Below are 11457 nucleotides of genomic sequence, written 5' to 3'. Positions count from 1 at the left end.
TCAAAAAACAACTAAGAGAAGAATTTGAAGATAGATAACACCAACAAAGCATAAGGGCACAAAAGAAAAAACGAGGGTGCTCGAGGATAAGGAACAAGAAGTTCAATTGATAATTATCGACATTCTTGGTCTTTTGTTTCATTGGAGCTCAGTGTTGATTGAAGCAAGAGGGTTTTTTTTTTAAGACCACTTGGTGAGGTGGGATTAGGTTTGTAATCGTTTGTGTAGTTCTTGACTGTTTTTGGTCTTTCTTTTTCGCTTTGTTTCTTTCCTTGGGGTTTTAGGGCACACCTCGACCGCCCCCCTCAATAAAGTATTTTATTCATCAATTTTTTTTGTTTGGTTTTTTTTGCATTCATCAGAAAACAGTTTTGTTCATGGAAGTGATACTGAAATCTATCAAGAGATAAGAATGTGATGCAGAATAGTATGAGAAGGAAAGAAATTCAAAACTTCATTAAAAATAAATCGAAAGAAATGCAAGCATCTTGAGGAGTACAAGTACAACAGACCAATTTACAGCAATAAAAAGACAGAATTACAGAAATAGTAGTTTCTAAACTAACATTTACTGCAAATTGCCACCACTTTGCTGCCACAAATTGATGATGTCTGTAGCCTGGTTAAGAAGGATAATCGTCCTCTTCTGTGAGATCCATGGTTTACTCTCCAGCTTCATCTTGAGCTCTTCCCAAGCATCCTTCCTCGGCCAAAAGTAGTAAGGACTGAGAGCAATGGTGCCATGGCCTGGTATCACCTGGTCCAGAGCAAGACCAATGTTCTTTTCCATCCAAATGAACTTCAATACAAGCCTTGGCTTCTTCATCAATTTCACCACAACACCAAGCTTCTACAAAATCGATTATTTGAAATTTTCAAACAAAAAACAATCATAGAAACAGACTGAAATGAAAAAGAAAACATACCCAATTGAAGAAAATGTGAGACATGGATAATTAAAACAATTTTTTTTTCCTTTTGTGATTAAGAACACCAAGAAATTGCCAAAAAAAAAAAAAGTGCCCATTTGAAGAAAATGTGAGATAGGGATAGAATTAAAACCCACTTTTTTTTTAAAACCTTCTGTGATTAAGAACAATCAGAAATTTTCCCAAAAAAAGAAAAAAAACACTTGATGTGTGCTTTTGTGAAGAAGGGAGATAATACCCAAAAGAAAGAAATGCAAGAAAGATAAGAGGGATTAAGATTAGAACCACTTGTTCTTCGGTGGGTTCGGACTCTTGTGGAGTTGCAGAGGTGGAATCCTCAATGGGTGCTACTTCTTCTTCAACTGCTTCAGCTGGAGTTGCTGAAGCAGAGATTCGTAACTCTCTTCCAATGGATCCCCTTTTTAGCTCGAGAGTTGTGGATAAAGGTAGAGAAGAGGACTTTGGACTTATAGAAACCGAGACTTTGAAGGGTCTGAAAGAGAGTTTCCGAGGAGGGAACGAGGTTTGTGTTAAAGAGACAATGATACCAGGTTGAATCGCCATGGATAACATCTTATGTGTGGAGATATAGAGAGATGGTTCTATTTTGGAGAAGAATTGCTCCTCTCTGTTTCTCTCAAAACCGGATAAGGGAGGGTTTTAGTTTTGAGCTCAGCACAGTGACAAATAGACCTGGCAATGGGTCAGATTTTACCCGGTAACCGATCCGTTCCGAAAAAGTAAGATATAATGGGCTGACATGATTCGAAATATCCCCGTTGTCCGAATCGATTAAAAAAAATATATGAAAAATCAGATTCAGATACACCCCAATCTGCTCCGAAAAAAGATTCGTTTTAAACATTTTTAAAGTAGTTGGAGCATCAATACCTGTAGTTAAACGAAGTATTTTTTTATAAAAAAAAATTATATTATTTTAGAATTGTTAAAAAAATTTGAGCATTGATATGTGAAATAAGGCATGTGTTCAGATTAGATGGGTTTTAGATTAAGCATGAAATGAAACGGACCACATTCGGTTCGTAGATTCATTAATTCGATTGGATTAGGTCAAGATGAACAATTTTCATATCAGTATTGGAGTGGTATTTGTAGAGAAAAATAATTGCACATTAATTTAAGCCGTACACGTGTCCAAACCAGTTAAGTGGTACCAGGTGCAAATCAGCATACGAGCGTTGCCTTTCAAGTAGGGCAGGTCTAAGCAGAAATCTCCTTAACTTGGCCGGAAGGACAATACAACATCAAGTAAAACCAGGTTAACCAAGCAAGGCAGATCTGGTCATAAAATAATTGTAAGCATAATATGCGCATGTCAATCCTAGAGATCTCGGAGAAGATCTTTGCAGTATAATACGATCAATCCAAAAGATTTTTGTTAGGTAAACAACTCCGTAGAGTCAGCAGATATCCCAGGATTGCTGCTTGAAAAACGGGAAACCCTGATTTGCGATGAGGCACTATAAATAGTACAGTAAGCACTATTGAAGGGGATCTTTTTGAGGGATCAGAAGTCTATCCAGTTTTCTTAAGACTATTCATCTGCTTCTCTAACTTGAGCATCGGAGTGATTTTGGCAGGTACTGCGTCGTCGCAAGAAGGGAGGTGTTCGAAGCGATTTCGAATCAATATGGTTGGGCCTATTAGAGCTGTCTATCGGATTCTGACCGCACAGAACTGGCGCCATCTATAGGAACACCAATAACAAATTGATTTCAATTGAAACAATGGTGAGATCCACGAGAACTAATGAAGTCAATGCACCCCCACCAGCGACACCAACTGCAGATGCTCAATTCTTGACGATGTTAGATGCCATGAGGAAGCAACAAGAAGAAATGTAGAAGAAAATGAACGATTTGGTTGAGCAGAACCGAAACTTAAATCAGCATCTCGATAACCACCAACCGGTGAGACCAGATAACCTACCAAGAGAACCTCAGTCGACAGATGAGGATGACCGTGCCTCGAGCACGAAAAGGAGCGCACGATTATTGATCCCTACAGGAGAAGCAACGGCGGTACAGGCTGTTCGAGAGATTCAGAAGTCTCCCTTTACAGTAAAAATCTTAGTAGAAGAGATCTCGAAGAAGTTCATGCCACCACGTTTTACTCCTTACTCAGGGATGAAGGACTCGGTGGAACATATTTCCCATTTTTGACAGATGCTTGTGTTATGGGAGGAAAATGAAGGGTAAATGTGCAGATTGTTCCCTTTTAGCTTGCAAGGAAACGCATTAACTTGGTTCCATAAGCTACCATGTGGGTCCATAGCCTAGTTCGAGGAGCTCTAAACTGTCTTTGTAAAGCAATACATTGGCAATAGGAAGAGCAACAGAGACGTAGATGCGTTGCTCAGCATGAGGATACAGTCTGGGGAGAGCCTCATAAAGTTTACGAGGAGATTCAGGGAAGAAGCAATGTTCCTAGAGAGTTGTGACGAGAGAAAAGTAGTGGTGGCATTCAGGAACTTCTTGCCGTCTAGCTTGGGATTGTATAGGTCCCTTATGTAGAAGAGATCAGAAACTTTGAGTGAATTGTTCAAGAGAACATAAAAGTACATTCGCTTGGAAGACTATCCTTAGAATTCCCCTGGGAAAAGTAAGGTGATATATATTATGGAGAAACCCAGTAAGCAGCACCAACCACATCAGTAGAGTAGGAAAATGCCACTTGAGTAGGATAGAGAGCGGAGAAAAGAAGGGACATATTTTGCTATGCCTCCTTGTGAAATTTTGCCATTCATTGTGAATGAACCCTATTTTGAGTAGCCAGCACATCTTCCTCGAGATCAGATAAATCAATACGAAAGATACTATGAGATCATAAGGTGCGGACACATACCACCAACAGATGCCAGGCCTTGAGGAGATTCCTGCAGAGGTTGACGAAGCAGGGCTGGTTGAGATATTTTCCTAAGAGACAAAGGGAAGATCCGCCCTGAGATAGAAACCAAGGGCCTGAACAGCCACCTATTGAAGGGCAGCGGTGATATACGTTGTCCTCAGGTAGGAGAGTAGAATGTCAGATCAGAGCAGGACTGACGAAAGGATTAAGAGATGCAGAGTGGAGCACTTATACAATGAGGATTGGGCCTACAAAGTAGATAGAGCTTTTTAGCGAGTAGATTGTGGTGTTCACAGAGAAGGATTTGGAAGGGGTATGAGGCCCCATTACGACGCGTTTGTAGTAACCTTCCAAGTGGGCACTTTTACTTTTAAGAGAGTATTAATCGATAGTATAGCTCTGTCGATATTTTGTATGCCTCTGCTTTTTTGAATATGGGCCTTAGTAGAAATGTGCTAACCTCAGCATAAGCATCGTTAATTGGATTTGACGGAAGAACAAATCAACCCTGGGGGGAGATAGTCTTGCTTGTATAGGTAGGACCAATAACCTTGATGACTAGGTTTGTGGTTGTTGAGGCAAGTTCTCCGTACAACGTTATCCTGGGAAAATGGTGGACGCATGAGATGAAAGCAATCCCGTTTACATATTATCAGGTCTTGTAATTCCCAATGCCGCAAGGGATGTGGGACGTATGAGGATACCAAGTGGCCGCCCAAGTATGTCCGTTGGTGAAAGCGCCTTCGATTCGCGGGGTGCGCGGATCCGCTTTTGACCCTTGAGGTTTGAGAGTCGCCACCTAGTTATTGTGGTCTAGGAACCAAACTGACTCTAAAGAAAGGCAAACTAATCTTACGAAAGAAAAAAAAAGTCCGGGGATCACGTTACGGGATTGGAAGGTGTTAGGCACCAACCCCGCCCGGCCAAAGCCGATCTCTACTAACTTCCCAAATAAATTACATTGCTAAAAACTTAGATAAAAATAAAAAAAGTTATACCTTTTCGATAGCAAGGACTTTGTTCCCTCAAATCTGACAAAAATAGCTCCTTGTACCGTACTCCCTTGCTTCGTTCTGTCTCCGGATTTGATTTCGGATCTCTGAGGTAAGGTATCTCCTTATTTTTTGATCTGGACTCTTCGAGTTTATTATGGATTTTGAAGCGTTTTTAGAAGGCTTTTAGGTGTTCTTTAGGCTAAAATCGAAAGGGGAATGTTAGGGAAGGAGTTGGGGCTCCAAAACTAGGGTTTATGGGAGGCTAAGGGGGCTTTTAGACCTACTTCTCTTAGGGTTTATGATTTGATACGAAAATAGGGTGTGAGCACCTCTATTTATAGATTTTTTTAGGGGTTGATTTTGATAGAGTTAGTGTTTAATTAGAGTTCTTTTAATTAGAGTTGTGTTTTAGTTAAAATTGTTTTAGGTAGAATTGTGTTTTAATTAGAATTATTTTAGGTAGAATTGTTTTTTATTTAGAACTCTATTAGATAGAGTTATTTTTTAATTAGAACTCTATTATGATTTTGACTTTTATTCTTATTTGATTGACTTTTAATATTTTGACTTTAGTCTTAATTGATTGACTTTTAATATTTTGACTTTAGTCTTGCTTAATTGACTTTAATTTTGACTTTAGTCTCACTTGATTGACTTTAATACATTGACCTTAGTCTTGCTTGATTGACTTTAATACATTGACCTTAGTCTTGCTTGATTGACTTTAAATTTTTGGAGAACCCCCCTCTAAAATATCTTTAATTCTTTGGACCCCCAAATGGAGGGGGGGTCCTTAAAGAAATATCCCACGAACCCTCAACAATTTTACTTGAAAGTCTGATTGATCGATTTTTTAGTTCCAATTTTTAAATTAATTTCATTAATGTTTCACTTTAATTATTTAATATTTTATTTATTAATTTCAGAATTTTTAATTATGAAAATTGTGAAATTACCGTTTTGCCCCCAGAGAGGACTTTTCACGTTTTAAGTCGGTTTTTAATGTTCTAGGATATTTTAGAATCGATTTTTCGTAAGGAATTCAATGGAAATATTAGTTTGTGTCATTTATGAAATTTTTTGTATGAAATGGTCATGAACTTTATGAGGGGCATTTTCGTAATTTTGTCAAATTCTGTTAAAATTGGTGAAATGATTTAGTTGGTTTCGATTTGTTATTTTATGTGTTTGAGAGAGTTTTCCTAAGCGTAATGTAGGCTCTAGGATTGTTTTGATGTTAGGGGTATTTTGATAATTTGATAATTTTTTAGTGATTTTTATCGTGAAGCTTCTTTTTGGTCTGCAAGATGACGATTTCTAAGTTTCTGGGGTTGTATTTCCTAGCATAGCGTGATTTCTACAGTTTTGTCAGTTCGAGATATCTCATCCGGATTTCTGAAACACATCTGGTAATAAAACAAAGCAATGGAAATAACATCCATCATTGGGAATCATTGTGATCGGGTTGGCGAGTTGATTAATCAGGCGGATGCAAAAATGGGGTGTCTACAGATGCCCCTCTTTGGCAGAGGGTTGAAGCAAACTAGATAACAAATCTATTTTGGTAGATAGTGCGATATCTGAATGCCAAAGCTAGTGACAGTTCATTTTGCAGCCTGATTTAGCAATTCGTCAGGGTGTTCGGATCCTTGAGGGTAAAGCTCTCCTCGAATTAAAAAATTGTCAGGTCCTTGAGTGCAAACTCTCACCGACAGTGTGAGATCCTTGAATTTTAAAGAATTCTCCCTGACTAAAAAGTGCAAATGTGCAAGTGTGTGCACTGTGTGAAACTGAGTAAAATCTGAACATAAACTGAGCATAACCTGAGCATAATTCGGAGAAAACCCTCGGCGGTAACTGAGCTAAATCCAAGATAACCCTTGGCGGCATCTGAGCAAAATCCAAGATAACCCTTGGCGGCAACTGAGCAAAATCCAAGATAACCCTTGGCGGCATCTGAGCAAAATCCAAGATAACCCTTGGCGGAAACTGAGCAAAATCCAAGATAACCCTTGGCAGCAACTGAGCAAAATCAAAGATAACCCTTGGCGGCATCTACGCAAAATCCAAGATAACCCTTGGCGGAAACTGAGCAAAATCCAAGATAACCCTTGACGGCAACTGAGCAAAATCCAAGATAATCCTTGACGGAAACTGAGTAAAATCCAAGATAACCCTTGGCGGCAACTGAGCAAAATCCAAGATAACCCTTGGCGGCATCTGAACAAAATCCAAGATAACCCTTGGCGAAAACTGAGCAAAATCCAAGATAACCGGCATCTGAGCAAAATCCAAGATAACCCTTGGCGGCATCTAAGCAAAATCCAAGATAACCCTTGGCGACAACTGAGCAAAATCCAAGATAACCCTTGGTGGTAACTGAGCAAAACTAGTAGAGGAATAAAGGAATTTTGGAAAAGAATAAATGAATTTGGAGATGACTGATTGGAATGAATCGGAGAATGAATAAATCCGAAAGATAATGAATCTAGAAGAGAAATGATCGAATCTAAAAATGATTGGATCTGGAAAGGAATCTGGGAACGAAAGAATGCCATATCTCCTATGTGAAATCCAAAATGCTTTTGTTTGAACCTCAAGGATTTATCAAAAAGTTTTATGAATTTAAAACCTGAGTTTTTATTTCTTTTGAACCTCAAGAGTTTTTCGAAAAACTGTTATCAAGAAGGTAACCTTAAGTTTGGGGTTCTCATTATCTTTTAGGATTAACATTGCTAAAAAACAAAACGCCTCTAGTTTAACAATGAACATGGCCTTGAAAATAATTGAACACATCGTGCAAAAAATAAAAAAAATACCTCTAGTGTAAGGGGGAAAAGAAGAAAGAAAATGCCCCTTGTATGAAGGTTTGAAATAATTGATTACCACAAGCGCAATAAAGACTCAACTTTTAATTTTGATTAATTTTATTAAAGGTTTTGAGTCAGGCTCAAGAGTACAAAATTATTTCCTTTCGAGACTCACCATAAAATTCACCCTTATCTCCCTTGGTTCACTTGGGGGAGTAAACATTTTCAGATCGATTGTAGACAAGATACTTGTGGCTTCTGAGTCTATGCCTGGTTTAAGCTAAATATTGAACTTGGTTATTCGGCCTTCTGATGTTTCAGCTCGGACCGCTCTCAACTTGGGATTTTCTTCTGTTTTTTCTTTGTTGCTCTAACTTTTGCCTAGATCGCCTTTTTAGGTTTTCAATCTATCGAGCTTGCTCTAACTTTTGCCTAAATCGCATTTTCAGGTTTTCAATCTAGCGAGCTTTTTTTTTTCTTTTTTCTCAGCTCTGATTGTTGCCAAAGTTGTCCTTTCAGATTTTCAACCTTGCGAGCTTGCCTTAATTTTTGCCTAAGTCGCCCTTTTCGGGTTTTCAACCTAGCAGGCCCTTTTTTTTCTTTTTCTTTTCTTCATGTCAGAACTTTTGGGGTTGTTGTCTGATCATGCTTGGCTATCTTCCTTGACTTTTCGCACGGTACTTAGGAGGAGTTTCATGGGTAAGCTTATGACTGGGTATAAAAAGAAAGGAATCTTGAGACTCAAAAACCCAAATGCCCCTTGTGTGGCATTTCCTTTTAAATTATTTTCTTTTTCCTTGAATTTTCTTCCCCACTTTGACAATTTTTTTCTTTTGAATTTTTTACTTTTTAGATTTTTTCTTTGTCGGGGAATCTATTTTTATTTTTTTTTATTTTGATGTGGTCGGGCCTGAAGTAATTTCTCAGGTTGCCTACGTACCCCAGAATTTTGGGATCAGACCAAGACGTAGTTCGAAGCTTCCCTCCCCTAGGTTAGGTGATCGGGCTGAGAAGTAAAAGGCATATTTTTTTTTCTTGTTGAACAGGCTGCAAAGGTGTTGAGACAGGAGATAATGAACTAGGTAGTAAGAAAATTGATTCGGCCAACAATGGCCTCCTTAAATGTAGTACCGTTTGATTTGGTTAAGGTTGGTTGGTTTTGGTAACTCGATTCCATCATGATCTTGAAGTCTGACAGTTTTTTCGGGTAATATTTCTTTGACGATGAACAGACTCCCAATTTGGTTTGAACTTCCCTTTAGGATCAAAGATAGGTTTCCGATAGTAAATCCTCGACTTGCATGTGAGGGGCCTTGATCTTTTTGTCAAACGCATGGGCAACTCTTCTTTGATAAGCTTGCATGTGATACAAACCTCTTAGTCATTTTTCTTCGCTCAAGTTTAATTCTTTATGCCACTGACTAACCCAATTTGTTTCTAACAATTGACTTTTCTTGAAGGCCTTGAGATACGGGATTTCCATTTCAACTGGTAAGATTGCTCCATATCATACACTAGAAAGTAGGGAATAGCTCCACTAGAAGACTGCATTGAAGTATGATGTGCCCCTAGTGTGAATGGTAACTTCTCTAACTAATCCTGGTGTGATTGACACATTTCCTTGATGATTGTTTTGAGACATTTTATTGGTTGTTTCAACCTTTCCATTAATCTGAGGACGGTAGAGAGATAATGTGATGTCGAATCTCGAGCTTCGAACATAGAGTGATAATTTAAGCTTTGATGTACAACCCATTATTAGAGATCAATACCGCTTCAATTGTTTCATTAATCTAATAATGGTAATTTATTCTGGGAGCTCTACCATGTTGAGAAGTCTAGTACTGATACATTTCGTAAGATCTTCTTTGATATCATTTTATCAATTCAATATCTAATCCGTGTAAGACAACACCCAAACTTGCACCTAACATATCCTCATAGGCCCACATGAACAAGTCTTTTGAAATTTCTAACAAAATTCATTATTCCCTTGTGTTCCTGTAGAGATAGGATGGTTTCTATTTGAATCTCTTTAGGAATTTATTTTGTTCCGAGGTCAATGACCTTTGCTTTCTTGAGCTCGACTCTTATCTTCTTGCTCAGGAGAAAAATCTATCCTTGAAACCAGATTAGTAGTTAATTCGTTAATGTACTCGAAGTATTCAAAAATTTCCTTTATCCAATCAAATTCAGAAGGGGCGATAGACACCTCTATAAACTCGACGAACTAACTTGACTCAATAGGAAAGAGTAGACTCAATCTAAGGAAGACATGACCTTGCTGGAAAAAAGGACTCGAGCTAACTCAAATGACTCATGAAAACTCAAGACAAGTACCCACACGAGTTTGATTAGGACTGAGGACTGAGATATTGCTTATAACCGGTAGGATTGAAGCACTGTGATCTTCAAAGAACAACTGGATGATGTTGAGAAATTTTGAGGTCATTTCTGACTGTTGACTTGATATTGACGTTTACTCTAACTGACTGGATTTACAATCCTAGCTAGACGATGGACGATTGAGCTTAGATACAATAATAACCCTTAAACCTCTTTGAAGATGAATTTAACCAATTTCAATGTCACCCCCTTGATAACATTTTAAATGAACCCTGAGATTTTGTGCACCAATCCATTAAACAATTCATCCATTCAATGATTATTCAGAAGGAAAATAATTTTTTTGCACTCTTGAAAATAATGTTTTTATTGAATAACAATTTTCACAATTCTGATTATTTTTTGCAATCATTTTCTTTTTAGAAAAACATATTTTGATAATTTTACAAGGTTCATGCAAAAAATAGATTTTTTGCAAAAAACATATTTCAAAAATTTTTCATGCAAAAATAGATCTTTTGTAAATCAATTTTCCTTCATTTTCTTTTCTTTCGGAAAACATTTTCTTCTGAAAAATATTTTTCTCTAAAAAATAGTTTGTTATTTGGAAAATATTTTCTCTTGGAAAATCTTGTTCTTATGGAAAATATTTTTTGGAAAATACTTTTTCTTAGAAAACATTATTTTCTAGAGAATAACACTTTTTCTGAAAAACACTTATTTTGGAAAACACTTTTTCTAGAAAATATTTTTCCTTCGTAAACCATTTTTCTTCTTTGAAAATTTGATTTCTATTTTGATTTAAATGGCCCGATCCATCAGGATTGTTGGATTGGGTCATTATTGTAAAAGAATGGATTATTTATTGGGTCGGTGCACCCATTTTAATTTTTAAAAACAACATTTTTGATCCTTGAGGACAATCAAATACTCTGATCTCATCATTCATATGCATTCTGATCTTATCATTCAGAGGCGTTCTGATTTCATCATTCACATACATTCATCATTCACAAGGTCCCATTCAATAAACAACCCGGGAACACCTACGATAAGTTCGAGTCGTAACCTACAAGGAAGGTTTCTAGACTCTAAGCTTACTACATGCAATGCATTTTATCTGGCCATCCTTGCCCAAATACACCTATATACCTCTCGATACGTGGTGACTTGGTTTGATATACCGTATAGGTGATAATCTAAAACCTCAACTCACTTCTCTGAAGTCAAAAACAGCCAGTTTGATCTCTAGTTGAGAGGTGGGGCACAATGCTGAACAAGGGCCCACTTAAATACCTCTCGTCTAGAATAGACATAGTCTATCCCCCTCGTACAGTAGGGTACAGCAGGGCAAGATCTCGCTTAGGCACCGATTTTGACCAAGAAGTGCAATTGATATACTTAGATTATCTTTTACATACCTATGGGTACGAGTCAAGAGTTGTAGCTTTCATAAATGGTTTGGCATCCCACGAGGGGACTGACCACGTACTAGTATTACGTTGGCAA

General features: G+C 37.7%; 1 protein-coding gene across 1 annotated transcript; it reads right to left on the bottom strand.

Annotated features, from left to right (window-relative positions):
* Positions 1–430: 430 nt before the first annotated feature.
* Positions 431–1597, bottom strand: LOC147401525 (small ribosomal subunit protein cS23-like). Its single transcript, XM_086442831.1, has 2 exons — positions 1215–1597; positions 431–850 (listed from the first exon to the last, which is right to left on the bottom strand). Exons 1-2 carry the CDS (start codon positions 1500–1502, stop codon positions 569–571), a joined length of 570 nt encoding a protein of 189 aa, XP_086298957.1. The 5' UTR covers positions 1503–1597; the 3' UTR covers positions 431–568.
* Positions 1598–11457: the final 9860 nt, after the last annotated feature.

This window comes from Akebia trifoliata, chromosome 5, assembly GCF_017979445.1.
Source record: "Akebia trifoliata isolate Shusen 1 chromosome 5, ASM1797944v1, whole genome shotgun sequence".
In the NCBI taxonomy this organism is placed as follows: domain Eukaryota; kingdom Viridiplantae; phylum Streptophyta; class Magnoliopsida; order Ranunculales; family Lardizabalaceae; genus Akebia; species Akebia trifoliata.
Note: the sequence above shows the minus strand (reverse complement) of the source record. Positions and strands in the feature narration are given on the sequence as shown.

What these genes read in the sequence shown, in the direction of transcription:
- LOC147401525 (XM_086442831.1), bottom strand. Translation starts at nt 1,502, where the DNA reads ATGTTATCCATGGCGATTCAACCTGGTATCATTGTCTCTTTAACACAA. An exon ending in AACCCACCGAAGAACAAGTG is followed by an intron (nt 851 to 1,214) that starts GTTCTAATCTTA and finishes TCGATTTTGTAG; the next exon opens with AAGCTTGGTGTTGTGGTGAA.